The 17,232-nt window shown below is 36.2% G+C and overlaps 1 protein-coding gene across 18 annotated transcripts in view; it reads left to right on the top strand.

The window, feature by feature from the left end:
• Positions 1–17,232, top strand: part of ANKS1B (ankyrin repeat and sterile alpha motif domain containing 1B) — a gene marked incomplete at both ends in the record, with an annotated part of 1,174,646 nt that overhangs the window by 745,126 nt on the left and 412,288 nt on the right. For 10 of the 18 annotated variants that reach the window (XM_082850039.1, XM_082850038.1, XM_082850037.1 and 7 more), the window contains one exon: positions 14,039–14,242. In XM_082850039.1, coding sequence (XP_082706165.1) covers positions 14,039–14,242 — 204 coding nt within the window. Of the gene's footprint in view, positions 1–14,038; positions 14,243–17,232 lie in introns of those variants that run through there. The other 8 variants (XM_082850046.1, XM_082850043.1, XM_082850045.1 and 5 more) reach the window with 2 other exon arrangements.

The raw sequence follows: 17,232 nt of genomic DNA, 5'->3' as shown, positions 1-17,232 counted from the left end.
ATGACTCGGGCCAATTATTATTAATAACACTATTAATTATTAATAACATTATTAATTATTATTAATAACATTTATTATTAATAATAACATTGTTGTATGTATTCTGTTTATTATAGGTAAATATTTATCATTATAGCTAATAATATTAGCTAATATTTATTATTACAGCAAATGGTTTTTATTATTTTTACTTATAATTGTTCAGTGAATGCTGTATGCCAAATACTCTTCTAAGTACTTTCCATATTTATTAATTATTTTAATCTTCACAGCATTCATCTTAAAAAAATCATAGATTAATTTCCTTTTCACCACTTCGTAATGCATACACAGAACACTTGGAATTTTGGTATTGTCTTTCTGGCAATCAAAGGTTGTTCATTTGCCAAGACTATCAAGCTAAGTTTGAACTAATTAGACAAAATCTTCTCTATGGGAAGAATCAACCCCTTGTGTTAACTTCTGCAGTTGAGGCACGGCAAGCTAAATTTCTTTCACAGGAAATTCAGTCAGCTCTTCAACCAGAGCTTACTTTGGAAGGTTCTAAGAGACTGAGGATATTTGGAATCCCCTCTGCTTAGAGACTGTCCCCTATATTTACTTGGGTTATTTTGTCTATTTGTTCTATAAGAGGAAGGGTTTACAGATTTCCTGTATCTCCCTACTTCCAGTTTCTTCTGGGCATTATGCTGTCTCTCACATCCTCCCAGATGATGTTTGTATAACAAAAATTTGATCATATCTCTCTGTTCTTTTTTTTCTTTTATTCTCATTTTATTGAAGTGTATTTGATATACAATATTATATGTTACAGGTGTACAATATAACGATTCACAATTTTCAAAGGTTATACTCAATATATAGTTATTATAAAATATTGTCTATATTTCCTGTGTTGTACAGTACAGCATTGTAGCTTATTTTATATATGATAATTTGTACCTCTTAATCCCCTACCCCTCCTGTGCTCCTCCCCCACTTCCCTCTCCTCACTGGTAAGCACTAGTTTGTCCTCTATATCTGGGAGTCTGTTTCTTTTTTAATATACTCACTACTTTGTTGTATTTTATAGATTCCACACATAAGTGAGATCATACAGCGTTTGTCTCTTTCTGGCTTATTTCACTTGGCATAATGCCCTCCAAGTCCATCCATGTTGTTGCAAATGGCAAATATCTCTCTGTTCTTGAGAAAGAAAATAGTTACTCTTTTTCTTGGCATACAAGTTCCTTGATTATGTGTCTCCTACCCACCTACCTTGCCCTATCTCCTATGGCATTACCCTCCCCAGACATGCACACATAACCTTCAAATTCCAGTAATAATGAATCATTTAAATCATTTTTTTACTCAAATTAAATCATTTTTAACCCTCATACTAGTCCCTCTGCCTGGAACACCATTATATTAGTCAGGGTTCTCCAGAGAAACAGAATGAATAGGAAGTATAGATAGACATGTATAAGAGGATATTTATTATGGGAATTGGCTCACACGATTATGGAGACTGAGTTCCACAATCTGCTATCTGCAAACTGGAGACCAGGAAAGCCTGTGGTGTAATTCAGTCTGAGTCCAAAGGCCCAGGAATCAGGAGCACCAGTGCTGAAGTACAGGAGGAGGTGAATGTCCCAGCTCAAGCAGAGAGTAAATCTGCTTTACTCTTTTTGTTCTAATAGACCTTTAATGGATTGGATGATGCCCACACACATTTGTGAGGGTGATCTTGACTCAATCTACAGATTCAAATACTAAACTCCTCAGGAAACACCCTCACAGACACATCCAGAACTAGTCATTTACCAGCTCTCTGGGTAGCTCTTAGCTCAGTCAAGTTGACACATAAATTAACTATCACAGTCATCTTTTTATTTGCCTCTCAAACTCCTATTAAATCTTTGAGTCACAGATCAAATGGACTCTTCTGTAAACTCTCTACCCAAGCCAATTTAAGTATCCTTGCCTTCCTTCTACATTGTAAGTATCTTGTACACGTCTCCATTATAGCATTCATCATCCTGCGTGGTAATTTTCTCCCCACTAGACTATAAGATCCTTGAGGGCAGAACAAGTTCCCTTTCCTCCCTGGTCCTAAAACAGTGACTGGCACATAGGAGGCCCTCAATGACTTAAGGCTGTATACAGCTTCTCAGAGAAGATTCAAACATTTGCTAGTAAGCCTTAAAATAAGGGAAAATGAGAATGAAATCAAAGGAATTACAATTTTTTTCTGATCAGGTATGGCCTATGTATATTTTTTGTTGTCTGCTGGAAGATTTTAGCATTTTAGGCTTAAATTTCATTTCCTATTTTAGACCATACCCCAGAGCAGAAGTTGTCAGATCTGTTTTGTAAAGGCTGGTATTTCTTAAGTGCTCCATGAAGTTTTTAGTTCAAAATAAATTCAAGGCCTTAGGGAAAATTGAATCTGAGCTCCTGACTTCCCTTAGCATTTAAACACCGAAGCATGATCTTGGAGAATTTTCCTGTTTGAATCTTGGCTTTATGATCCAGAACTCTGTTGACCCACAACATTCCACATTTCCTGAAATAACTAATCCTTTAGCTTCTTCTGTTGTCTGCTACCTCTACTTTGCATTTCTGTTTTTGCATTTCAGAATGGCTGTCCTTTTATTAGTGGAAGAGCATTTTCCTTATTGCATCATCTCTCTTCCTGCTAATTTTCATTGTCAATTTTTCTCCATTAGGAAAATAGATATGTAGTTTATAGTTCTCAGCTCAGAGGATATTTAGGATTGGAAAAATGAGATATTGATACTTTTTAAGGATCTTTGTTACACTACCCTATAGGAATTAGCACTGTTCACTCCAAGCTCCTACACCTGTATTACAAGATATAAAAGACAGAAGAGCAGGCTCACATAGAAACCAACGCTATAGTTATTTGTTGAATGTGCAAATTTCTCTCCCAAATGTGGACATTGGCTTCTTAAGAAGTTTAGTGGGCTCTTTTACCAGTCTCTTAAAAAATGACCAGTTTTTATTTTAAATATGTTGGAATAAGTAACTTAATAGACCCATTTGTTAACTATGAAGCTAGGAATAAGAATTATCCTTTCTTGCCATTCCTTTCCCCCCTTCTTTATTCTCTTTTTACTTTAAATGAATGTGAAGAGCAGACTGCCTGATGCGAAAGACCTGGCTATTGGTGCGTGTTAGACAAGACCAAGCCCTCAATGACATCATGGGGCTTGGGATTCTGATCACTTCACAGTACTATGAGCTTTCCTCTGTTATTTGTCCAGACTGCTTGCCCCATGCATCTTTGTCTGTTTGAAACAAAGAGAACTGGGCAAGGAAAAGCACTGATGACACTGATTGAGAGACTGAATGAACAACACAAGTATATATTCTACTGACAGTAGAGATAATTATACAGCCCTAGCATTTGAATAGCTCTTTATAGCTCAAAGTGGTTTTTCACATATGTTATTTAATTTTAGCTTCAAACAAAACCATAAGATAGGTGGGGTAAGGTGTCACCACACTTTACTGAAGAGGAACTAAGCCCCAGAAACTTGCCCACTAGAAAGGTACTCTTTATACTGCTACATGCTCCATCTCAAGAATAGAAAAAGCAAATATTTACATAATAGAGAAGAGCCAAGATTCAAACCCAGGCAAACCCGCTCCAGAGTCTGGGCCCTTAACCACCGTGCTGTACTACCTCTCACGGAGGCAGCATCTTCCTAGACACAGCACAGGCATCCACACATTTCAGTCTGGAGAGGCTGAGCACCCATGTGGAAACAATACAGAAGCTGCAGTCTCTCAGAAGCACAGAAAAGCCCTTTGTTAGGGTGAAATAAAAATATCCAAGTGATAGGATTCACCCTTCTCCCACCCCTCAGTATTCCTTCTGGCTTCTTCTTATTGCTTTGTATTTCACAAGCCAAGAATCATAAATGTAAGATGAAGGCTGGGAAGGAGAATTAACAGAACAACTGGGAAACCCTTTTTAAAACAAACCTGCTGGTATGTGTCTGGGTAAACATTCTCCCTCCTGTAAAAGGGCAAGGTTCGTACCCTGTGCATCTGAAACAAAGAAGCAGGATAGAGTAGTAGCTAAAATCTTAGGCTCTAGAGCCAGGCTACCAGGGTTCTAGGTCCAACTGTGCAACTTTAAACAACATATGACCTTTCTGTATTTTATTTTTCTGCCCTATAAAAGAGATGATAACAATAGTACTTCACAGGGTTGTCATGGAAATAATATGAGTTAATACATGTAGACCATTTAGAACCTGACCGTAGTAAATGCAGGTTTGCTATCATTTTGCATAATGAGATAATATTTAAAAGGCCTGACCTGTAATAAATATTAGCTCCCTTGCTTTACATATAGTTTAGGTCACTGGAAAAACTCACATTCTTTGAAAAGTATTTGCCTTATGTCAGTTACCTTGGTGCTAGGATAAACAGCTATTTATTACATTTTTTAGGGATTAGCCAGTTTCTTTTTTTAACTCTTGTCCCAGGGCTCTCCTCTATCCCTTCCTAAATGTCATTTTCCTGTTTAACAAATTTGATAACAGTCACCTCTGCCAAATCATTTTACCCATCTTAACTGTTTCATCAACTTCACCCTAGGGGCACCTCATTGAAACAGGTAGTGTTTCTCTTTTGCTCATGGAACCTGGAGTCACTTAAGCTGTTTTCTCTAATTCATTCTCCTCTCTATACAGTCACAATAAGAAGTCATGTCTCTAGGTTTTAATTCCTCTAATCTCAATTGACATTTTCTAAGTAGTAAACCAGTTTTCTCCACTGGCCTATAAGTTACATATGTGCAGGGATGTTCAAAGCTATATCCCCACTGCCTAGCAAAATGCTAGGAACAAGAGGTACTTTATAAATATTTGTTGAAGGAATCAGTCAATGCTGAAGGAATTAATGATTAATAAAGTATCAAAAGAAGTATCCTACCCCCTCCCCAATTAACTAGAACCTAATTAAGAAATTATCTGAAATTAATCAGAATATGAATTGCCTTGTACTTTTAAAAGAAAAAATTAATTTTAGAGACCTAAACTGGTATCATGGATTTAATTTAATACAGTTATAACAGTTTCCAGACCATACCCTGGAGTAAGCATACATTCATTTCAGTGGCCTAGGCCTTCAATAGCTACATAATATACAATGAGAATAGTTATGAACATGTCAAAAGTGAGTTAGTATCATCATGTCCTTACCATGTAGGGTAGGATATTGGCCTTTGAACTTACTCTTCCCACTGCCTCAAATTCTCTTTTTCCTAAATACCAGAACAGCTTGTTCCTTCACCACGTTCCAGTCTCTGTTCAAATTTCACCTTTTCAGAGAGGCATTCCTTGACAATTTTGTTTAATATGAGTCACTTTCTTCTCCTATCATTCTTTATTTCCTTTTCCTACTTTTGAAAAACTTTTAAAACTAGGTTTATTGAAGTATAATTGAACTACAATAAACTGCACATATTTAAAGTGTACAGTATGATGTTTAACAATTCGATACACCTGTGAAACCATCACCACACTCAAGACAATAAATATCCATCACCTCCAAAAGTTTCCTCATGTTCCTTTATAATCCCTTTCACTCCCCTTCTTTCCACCCCCAGGTAGTCACTGATCTATTTTCTGTCAGTATAGATAAGTTTGCATTCTCCAGAATTTTATGTAAATGGAATCATACAGAATCTACACTGTTCTGGAGGGTCTGGTTTCTCTTACTCTGCAAAATTATTTTGACATTTATTCCGTGTGATGAATGCATCAACTATTCGTTCCTTTTTATTGCTGAGTATTATTACACTGTGCTGGTATACTACAATTTGTTTATTCACCTGTTGATGGACTTTTAGGCTGTTTCCAGTTGTAGGCTATTAAAAATAAGGCTGCTATAAACATTCGTATTCAAGTCTCTGCATGGCATATGCTTTTATTTATCTTAGGTAAGTACCCAACAGTAGAATAGCTGGGCCATGTAAAAGAGGTATATATGACTTTCTAAGAAACTATCAAACTATTTCCCAAAGTGGTTGTGCCATTATACATTCCCACCAGCATTGTCTGAGAGTTCCAGCTGATTCACATCATTGTCAACACTTGGTGTTGACCTTTTTAAATTTTAGACATTCTAGTAAGTGGTATCACATTATGGTTTTCATTATAGGTTTGCACTTTCCTAATGTCTAATGATGCTGAACATCTTTTCACAGGCATATTTGCCATCCATATGTCTTCTCTGGTGAAATCTCTGTTCAGATCTTTTGCCCATTATAAAAATTGGTTTGTTTCCTTATTACTGAGTTTTGAGAGTTCTTTATATATTCTGAATACAAGTCTGTTATCACATGCAATTTGCAAATGTTTTCTTCTAGTCAGCAGTTTGCCTTTTCATTCTTGTAACAGTGTCTTTCAAAGAGCGGAATTAAAAAAAATTTTTTCATGAATCCTAATGATCATTTTTTCTTTTACAATTGTGCTTTTGTTGCCTAACCCAAGTTCAAGATTTTTCCTAAATTAGTTTCCTAAATTTTCTTCTAAAAGTTTTATAGTTTTAGATTTTATATTTGGGCCTATGATTTTTAGCTAATTTTTATATATGGTATGAGATATGAATTGAAATCTATTTTTCTGCATATGGATCTCTAACTGTTCCAGCATTATTCATTGAAAAGTCTCTCCTTTCTCCATAGAATTACCTTTGTCAAAAATAAATTGATCTTCTATATGATGTCAATTTCTAAACCCTTTATTCTGTTCTATTGATCTGCATGTCTGTATTAAATCAATACACCACTATCTTGATGACCATAGCTTTCTAGTAAGTCTTGGAGTCAAGAATTGACCTTCTCTAACTTTATTATTCTTTTTCAAAGTTATTTTGTTCATTCTTCGTCCTTTGCATTTCTGTATGAATTTTAGGAGAAGCTTGACAATTTCCACCAAAAAAACCAAAAAACACAACTCCTCCTGGGATTCTTTTGAGGTTTACATTGAATCTGCAGATAGATTTGGGAAGAACTAACACGTTAACAATTTTGAGTCCTCCGATTCATGAACACAGTATACCTTTCCATTTATTTAGGTCCTATATGATTTCTTTCAGCAATGCTTTGTAATTTTAAGTGTACAAGTCTGGCACATCTTTTGACAGTTCATTCCTTAGAATTTCATGTTTTTGATGCTATTGTAAATTGTGATTTTTTAATTTCAAGTTCTGATTGTTTATTGTTAGTATATAGAAATACAAATAATTTTCAATATTTATCTTGTATTCCTTATATCTTATTGATCTTATATCCTATTGATCTTGCTAATCTCATTTATTCTGTAGCTTTTATGTGAATTTCATGAGATTTTATATACAGATAATCATGTCATATGTGAACATAAACAGTTTTACTTCTTCCTTTCCAACCTGTATGCATTTTATTTATTTTTCGTGATTTATTGTGCTGGCTAGAACCTCCAGTACAATGTTAGATAGAAGTGGTGAGAGTGGACATCCTTGCCTTGTTTCCTGAACATAGCAAGAACCCATTCAGTCTTTCATGGTTAAGTGTGGTGCTAGCTATAGGTCATTTATCCCAGAGAAATGTAAACTTACTTTCACATAAAAAACTATACAAAAATGTTTATAACAGCTTTATTCATAAGAGCCAAAAACTGGAACCAACTCAGATGTCCTTCAATGGCTGAATCATTAAGCAAGCTATCGTACACCCATACCATGGAATAGTCCTCAGCAGTACAAAGGAATGACCTATTGACAAACAGAATAATTTGTATGGATTTCAAGGGAATCATGCCAAATGAAAGAAAGCCAATCCCAAAGGTTATATACTGTATGATTCCATTCATATAATATTCTTGAAATGACAAAATGATAGAGATGGAGAACAGATTAGTAGTTGCGAGAGGTTAAAGAGTGGACAGGGAGAGAGATGGCCATGGCTATGAAAAGATAGCAGAAGGGTTCCTTGTAGTGATACTGTCTTTATGTTGACTGTAGTGATGGTCACACAATCCACACATGTGATAAAATTGCATAGAACTAAACATATACACACACAGACAAATGAGTGCATGTAAAACTGGTGAAATATGAATAATAATGGATTTTATCAATACCAACTATCTGGTTGTGATATACTACAGTTGTACAAGATGTTACCATTGGGGAAAACTGGGTGAGTCTATACAGAATCTCTTTCTTATTGTGTCTTATAACTGCATGAATATACAATTATCTCAAAATATGAACTTTTAAAAAAGAAAATGAAAAGTTGAGCCTAGAGATATCAGGCAAAGAACTGAATAAAATGCCATGTGGACTATTATGCAGCTATTTAAAAGAATAAATTAGAGCTTATTTACTTGTTAGAATTTTGTAAAGCTTTGTCAAATGAGGAAAGTAGAGTTCAGAAACGTGTGGTAAGATTCTATTTTTAAGAAACAATATCCAAAAGTACCCCTACATATACTTCTCATGCATGTGTGTGTGTATATATATATATATATATATATATATATATGCATATATATTTGTACATAGCTGTGAGGTGTGTGTGTGTGTGTGTGTGTGTGTGTGTGTGTGTGTGTGTGTGTGTGATTCGGCACTGGATAAATACATGTGAAGATACATACTAGTTTGTTAACATGAATTACCTTGATGAGAGAATGGATGATACGGATGGTTTGGAGGGACTCGGGGAGGGAGTAACCAAGAAAAATAGAAAAAGAAAAAAAAATAGAGCACTAAAAATACTAATACATAAAACAATAACAGTGTATTTTAATATGCAATTATGTGTGTGTTTTGTGTTGTTATAAATTTATAGAAAATTTAAGAACTGTTATATTGTTTTTATTATTATTATTCAATAACTGTAAATTATACAGATATAATTTACATATCATTCAGTTCACCCAAAGTGTATAATTCAGTAGTTTGTAGTATATTCAGAGTTGTACAATGATCACCACAGTGAATTTTAAAACATTTTTATCACCCTAAAAAGAAACACCATATCCATCAACAGTCATTCCCCTTTTACTCCCAATTCCCCATCCCTATAGCGAGGCAACCACTAATCTATTTTGTTTCTATAGATTTGCCTATTATGGATATTTCATATAAATGGAATCATAAAATATATGGTATTTTGTGACTGGCTTCTTTCACTTAGCACGTTTTCAAGGTTTATCCATATCGTAGTATCTATCAGCATTTTATTTCTTTTTATTGCCAAATAATATTCCATTTTATGGATATATTACATGGTATTTCTCCATTCATGGGTAGAGCCTTGACCATGTGCATAGTCATCCAGGGATGATAATGATTATAGCAGAGTCCTCTTTGTATCTTTCCCTAATCTTTCTGTTAAGCTGTCTGCCTCATTTAGTATCACACTCAGGTATTAGCTTTCCCTAATTGCCAGCTGGATGCTCTCTTGTTTTTGACAATTCCCTTATACACAAATTGCTCCAGAGTCTGGTCCAATTGCATTTGGGCAGGAGTAGGTTTTGAGGCCAGTCTTTGAAGTTTGGTCTTACCCCAAGAGGGCATTTCTTAACTATGTCTTTCCCTTGTTCTCTAAAACTATCTGGCTACCATTTAGCTTTAGCTTGTTGTCCTAATGGCTTCTTTTAATCGCTCACCCCAAAATCTCCATTGTTTTTAATAATCACCTTGAGCTTGAACTTCCTCATACTCTATTTCAAATAAAATCAATTCCTTGAGATAGAGCTGTCTGTATTTAAGGACGCTTTGGCAAAATCTTTGAGCCACTGCTCTGGGCACTGGGCAGGGATGGTAGCCCCTGGTCTTCTCATCTCAGCCTGCCTTTCTAGACATGCAACCTCAGCCCTACAAGCAAGCTGGAATGAGGGCAATCAGGGCCTCACTATTCTTGGCCTCCCACAAGTAGGATAGAGCCTCCACTTTGTGAATAGAGGCTGCATGACCTCTCAGCTGTGTTCACCAGGAATTTAACTTCTATAACTTGGAGTTGGAGGGTATTAGAAATGCTGCTAGCCTGCCCCTTTAGATAAGATGCCATATCCCTTGGATGGGCTCTGAGGCGAGAGGAGCCCATCCTCTTGGGCACACCCACCCAGAGTGGAGCTTCTTTCAAGCTGAGCTAGGGAAGGAAGGGTGGGAGGGAGCAGGTCATGGCTCAAGTGCCATAGACGCTCTCTGTTCTTACCAAGTTTTAGTAGATTTTCTTGAATAAATCTTTCTTCATCCTCTGTATGTTCTTAGGACAATTTCCAGAGACTTTAAATGGTGGTTTTGTTTTGGTTTTTTATACAATTTTTTCCAGTTATGGTTGTTTGGCTGGGGAGAAGGTCCATGGAGCTCCTCACCTTGCCATTCTGGAAGTGGAACCCCCAGAATTATTTTTTAAAAGACTGTGCAAAAGAAATTCCTGGTTTCATCACATACACTGAACTTCGGTTTCCTTATCTGTAAGTGGGGCTAATAATCCACACCACAGTGCCTGGAACACAGTAGCCCTGAGCAGCAACTGTTAGCTCTTCTTTCCCTCCTCTTATCTTCCTTTTGGGCTTAAAGAAGTTCTAGTTGAATAAAGAGACCTGCCCAATAATGTGATGTCATGCTTAAGAATTTCAAGACTCCAAGAAAGTATTGCAAGTAAAGTAAGAAATGTATGTAAACACTATTTAAAAAGTGATCTTCAGACCCAAACAAGGGTTCTTTCAGTGGTTTGGCTCATGAGAAAATACTTTAACAAAACCAGAAACAGCATGATTCAAGGTCTCATTCTTCTTCCTTCCTCTCCCTCACCACCTCCTCCTACCCCAGTTTCTCCCAATTCACTTCCCCACTGCATTAAAACCTTTCACCAACGTATGAGAATTACTGAGTTGAAACTGAATGATTGAATAGTTAAAAGAATAAAATTCAGTCAGTCTATATAAAGATTTGTAAACCAGTATTCTCTCTGAGCTGTTTCTGTACAGCAGCCTGAAACTTGAAATAAGGTCTCTCTCTCTCTCTCTCATACTCTCATTCTCACTCTCACTCTCTCTCTCCTTCTCTCTCTCTTTCTTTTAAGAAATGAAAATCTCACGAAAGCCATTTCCAATGTCATGTGTTCATTCATTTAACAAAGGCAATTTAATGCCTAGAATGTGTGTAGCACTCTTCTAGGTACTTGGTCCCTGGTTTGCATCTTAGGAGATGAGATGAGATTTGAGGAGCTGGCCAATCAGCATATGCTTTACCAAACCAAAAAATTATTGTCATGTTTGCTCGATCTTTGTGTAGCTTATCCACCTACTCATAGCTTAAAATGATCAGGAGGAACAATGTGGATGTGACCCTAGGAGAGGCTGTAATTGGCGCCTACCTTTAACTCCACCGTGTACCAGCTTTAGAGCTGGCCAAGGACAAATAGTGTCTTGCTATCAACTTCTCATATAGGTAATATTGAGCAACCTGAATTCCTTAAAACAGATTCCTAAACTGCTACAAACTTTTTGACCTTCTTAAGAGATCTAGAACCCAATCGTTTCTATTTAAAAACCTAGATATCTTCTTTAAATAAAACATTCAGAGACTTGGGATAGACTTTAAAAAATTTAAATCTGAAACTAGGAAGATTTTATATAGTTTGGATTGTGAAATGAAAATTGCATTATTTGATTTAGCAGGTACATAAAGAATCCTTACTACTTTTAATATTAGCAAGACATATTCCTACATTCAAAAAATACATCTTGTACACAAATAACTATAATGTTAGACAAAAAATATTTGTTATAATAGATGGTCTGTAAATGCCACTGAAAACATTCCTGTTAGAGGAACTAGAAAGTGTTTCATAAAGGAAATATCATCTGATCCAAAGCCAAAGAAGAGGCATAAATGTGGGGACATAATAAAAGAAACCCAAGTATGTTACAGGCTGCCATTAAAGACAAGCCAGTAATCCCACGTGCTTGGAGCACTGGGGGAACGGAAATAAAATTAGAGGATTTGTAGAAATCATGAAGACCCCAAAATGTCATCAAAGGAGTTGGGAGTTTATTTTGAAGCCAATTGAAGCCATGCCAGAGTTTTTAAATAAGGAGTGATAATCAAAACTGTCTTAAAGAGATTATTGCGACATCCACGTATAAACTAGATTTTAAAAAATCAGAGGTAAGAAGACGAACACAGAGGCCATAGTTGTATTACACCAGGTGGGCCTGAACTAAGAGAGCAAAATCACACTCGATGTCAGTTCCATAAATATGAAAGAGGAATTCGAATCAAGGAAATGGATGCAAGAGATACTGCGATGAGGGATGAGTGGAACTTGGGAACTGATGTCAGCGGTGAGAGGGGGAGTGCAAGATGTTTTGCAGTTTAACGTCTGTGTGCTAGGGAGGTTGACAGTGTTCTTCAAAAGAAAAAGGAAACAAAGAAAGATAAGATTTTGGGAAAGAAGGAAAGTCATGTTTCATTTATTCAATAAATATTTGCTGAGCACTTACTATGTGCCAGGACTGTTCTGGGGGGATGAGAGTTATCTTTAATTTTTAAAACACTTTATGTGTTAAAGGCAGTGTTCCCAGTCTGTGTGACTCCAAAGGCAGAGCTGGATTGAGTGAGTAGGAGTCAGCCAGGAAGTAAAATACCTTTCTAATAAATGGAGCCTTCTTGATAAGTAGTAAGAGCTCTGTTACAGGCAGTATTCAAGCCTAAATTGGATGATATTCTTCCAGGAACACTGTGACAAGGGATTCCTGCATTAAGAGAGAGGGTAGACTAACCTCTCTGCAAGTTCTCTCTCAATCTTAAGTAAGAGTCTGTTCGTTCCATGATCTATTCGTATGGGTTCTATTATTAATCTCTGGTTTCTCTCAATTATTAAATAAATTAGTCTGTCTGCCATTCAGTAAAACTCACACATTTACATCTGTTATTCTTAAATTATTTTTGGTTAGGGCTCTTCTTCTTTATTAAAAAATTCTACCCAGTAATGTTACCTCTGTAGCTAATTTAGAATGTCAACCCTGGTAGACTGGGTTATAAATATCAGAGAGGAAAAGGATTTCTTGTGCCTAATAATATTTTTGTTTGGAAGAAGCCTCGCAAACGAGAAATGAATTATCTTGACTTCAAGATTGCGATGCAGTTTCTGTATTTTGCAGCAATTCAAGAAGAAAAAAAAAAATACCTCAGAGTGGTTCATTTTGATACAGCAAGGTAAAGAAAGAGAATAATTGTTCTCCAAACACTGTAAAGCTTTAGATCAGAAACATTTATCTGTGCTGCATTTAGAAAAAAAGAAAGGGAAGGGAAGGGAAGAAGAGCAAAAAGGGAACCTGTCAGGAGCTCCCCTATAAGCTGTAGTTACAGCTTTGCATTTCCTGGTGTTTCTTTTGAAACGTAAAATTCCACAACAAATAGCTCTGTAACGTGTAACCCGTATGAAGATTCAATTCAGATTTAAGCACTTTGGTTTGCTTTTGAATCTTGCTATTTTCTGCATTTGTTTTGACTGCTCTCATCATTCAAGATTGACGGTTGGATGGGTGTGTAGGAGGAAGCAGCAGCAGCAGGCTTACAGCTTGCAGACAAAAAAAATCTGCCTTATCTGATGGCTATTATTGAAAATGCGAGGTGTAGCCTGGGCTGGGTAATGAAGGGGAGCGAGCGAGGGGGAGCAAGGAGCATGGAGCTGCATACTGATGAGTGTAGGAGTACTTGATAAAAAGAATGCTGGCTGCTGGCCGTGCACTGCTCATTGTGGAGTACTCCAACAATCACACAGAACGCAGACCAGCCCAAGCCGACAGCTTGATATGCCTTCTTCTGCTGCCTGGTTTTGGGGGCTGTGTGACGTACTGGTCGGTAGTAAAGATTAATATGTAAGAAATGTGGAGCTAGGATCAAGTCATACTCCACAGCCTGCCTGGCAAACTATGTTTTACTTCTGACTTTGCTCTCTCGCTGAGAACATTAATCTGTCAAGCTGGCGGGCTCCTTTGATAGCAACTTTCCCAGGAGCATGATGTGGCAATGCCACCTCTCAGCCCAGGACTACCGCTATTACCCCGTGGACGGCTACTCCCTGCTTAAACGCTTCCCTCTTCATCCTCTTACAGGACCCAGATGCCCTGTCCAAACAGTGGGACAATGGTTGGAAAGCATTGGGCTACCTCAGTACGAGAACCACCTGATGGCTAATGGATTTGACAATGTGCAGTTTATGGTAAGATGCTCTCTGTGGCCACGGAGCTGCCTTTTGTCTGTCTTTGCTTCTTATGTGTCTTACACGGCTCAGAGGCAGCCTGATTTGCACCAAAACCGGTCAATTTTATATACGTAACCGCATTAGAAAATCGGATGCCCTTAGGACTGAACTTACTGTGTAACATATAGGCACTTGCTGAGAAATGAGATCTATGTGCATCCGTATACATGTGTATTATATGAATGAACCGGTGAGAGTACTATTTATAGGCATTGAAAGAAGATTAACATTTATATTCTCCCTGTCATTCTTTGTGTGATTTTTATAGGTTTGTAATCTCAGAATACCCAGTTAGATTATAGAACTCTTCAGTTAATTCTAGATTCCTAACACATATTATTTTATTTGCTCATCAGCGTTTAGTAATTAATTAAACAATTTGTTATGTTTACGGTGTGCAGGTCATTTTTTTTCCTGGTAATTGTTCAATAAGCAGTTTAAATTGTGTGGATGACCTTTAGTTCGTTAGCAAACTGATTCAAATGTTCTATTATAGACAGCTTTCACTTACTTCACATGCTGATTGAAGAGCAATGAGGTATTGTTTATTACTTTATGTAGAAAACAAACACTTCCATCAATTAACTGTCAATATCTAGAAAGAGAGGCTGTTGGACTAAGTACATTCATGTACTTCTGAATACTGGTCTGCCTGCAATCTAAACCTGGTATGTGCAAACTTCCCACTGCGACGAATATAGGTGAGAAAGGAGGATGGGGAAACGTGCAGACCCATAATACAGCTTTCTGATCATTCACATACCTCCCCCAGTGCTCATCAGTTTCCCTTGTTAAGCTACGTCACAGTCCTTATTAGCTTTCTTTGCTTTTAAGGTCCCATCACACATATTACTGATCCCTAAATTTAGACAGAGCTACATAACATAGGCATGTAGCACAAAATGGCTTGCAGAAACAATCAATAGCTATGTCTAAATAAAATGCTGGGGCTGACACCTGAAGCCTATTAGTAACAAAATTGATAACACAGTACTGAGAGCTAGGCATGTCTTTTTATTTCCATTACGGATTATTTTCTCCAAGCTTGACTTGACTATTGTAGATTTGAAAATTATTCAGACTGTTAAACTTCTGCTGCTTCTCCAAAAATGTGTGCCCCATGAGCTTTTCCTTTTAAAGCTGCATAAATGTAGTAAGACATATGAGCTCTATCTAATTGTATCCATAGAACTCTTTATGAAGCTGTTTTTATAATGAGACCTACAGCTACTGTTATTTTTCTCATGTTTAAGAATACTGTCACAGATTAGACAGATATTGTGGGTATTAAAAGAGGGGAAAAGTGAAATTGCTTCAATTGCTATAAGAGTCTTAGGACAGACTGAGCAGAATTAGGACAGACTTAGGACACTAAACAGGTGACACTAAGAATTAGAGGAACCATCGAGTAGAATGAAAGTCTTCTCATTGTCGTTATATTTACTGCGCATTTGGATAAGTCTTTATTCTTTCTCCTTATCTCTACTTGAAATAAGACTCTCTCATTCCCACTTCTCAAACCTGTGTCCAAATTTATTCTGGTCCCATGAGAAGTTAGGTAGGTCTTTGAATTCTCTGGATTGTCTGCTTGGAAAATTTTAATTCAGCATAACTTTCCTCTGAATGTTAAACACTTTTGAGTAAATATAATCCCTTTTTGAAAGCCCAATGCAAAGGTTAACCAAACATGTTTCCAATAAGCATTTGGAGATCGGAAAAAACATTCATGAATGAAATATGTATAAGCACTCCAAAATGTATCCAGGAGGCAAAAAATCCTGGACGTATGTGACAAAACCAAGGTCTGATCTTCTCCATAGATTGTTGTCTTTATTTTTAAAATTCCAATTATTGTATATAATTTTTCAGAAATTAAGAAAACATGGTTAATTCAGAATAATCAAATACTTTCTACATGAAACAGAATTAACTTTAAAAATTTGAGTTATCATTCAGAGGAGTTAATTATGAAAATGAAGCAAATCATAAAAGTGTTACCAATCATCGCTTTACGTGCTGCTGTACACCACTTATTTGCTGCTTGTATCATAAAAAATCAATTTCTATTCTATAAAAATTAGTTATTGATCTCCATAATCTAATTTATTTATGAACTTAGTTAAAGTACACTAATATGATCAGCCAACTTTAAGAAATAGATTTCATTAATGGTGAAAAAAATCTGTTGGACTTGCTTAATCTGCACTCAGTATCATATTCTAGCTTTTGTTTTTCTTGAAGCACATTCTGACCTGCATTTATTCATCCTGTTGCCTAAGCAACAAGCACCACACTCCTATTAACTATGATGTAGTGCAGGTCTTATTCGCTTTTTAGAACAAGACAGTAGAGACATCAAAAGGATATAATTAATGTTGGTTGAAATATCATAGTACATCCATGCATTGATATATTTTATTTAGGAAACATTCTCAAGAGTTAATTTTTCATTTAATCAATATTCCATTCATGAATATGAGTTTCAAAGGGTTCACATAAGTAACTTTCAAAGTATTTACTGAAAGCTTTACAAATTTTTTTGGTTAACTCTGTTCTATGTACTCTTACACATAAACACAATATATGGATGATTTATCCACATGGCTATGATTAACTTTAATAAAGATTTCTTACATCAATTTCTAGGCATGGTTAGAAAAGAAGGACCCCCATTTCTTTTAAAATATTTATCAATCATTGCTTCTCCTTTGGGCTCTTAACACTTATTCTTGATTTTATTGATGTGTCAATTTTTTAAAAATATCTGAAAGTCAGAATTCCAAACTTTTTCTTTATGTAACTGGTCGTGGTTTGCAGAATAGTTTTGTACACAGTATTGACATTTATGTAGCCTTAAAAATGTAAAATAAAGGGAAATTGGTACAAAGGATAGCTACAAAAGTACATCTGGTCACCTAAGACTTTGGGAAAGTCAGATCTATGTTGCA

The sequence above is a fragment of the Leucopleurus acutus genome (assembly GCF_964270905.1).
Source record: "Leucopleurus acutus genome assembly, chromosome: 11".
Taxonomy (NCBI): domain Eukaryota; kingdom Metazoa; phylum Chordata; class Mammalia; order Artiodactyla; family Delphinidae; genus Leucopleurus; species Leucopleurus acutus.
Note: the sequence above shows the minus strand (reverse complement) of the source record. Positions and strands in the feature narration are given on the sequence as shown.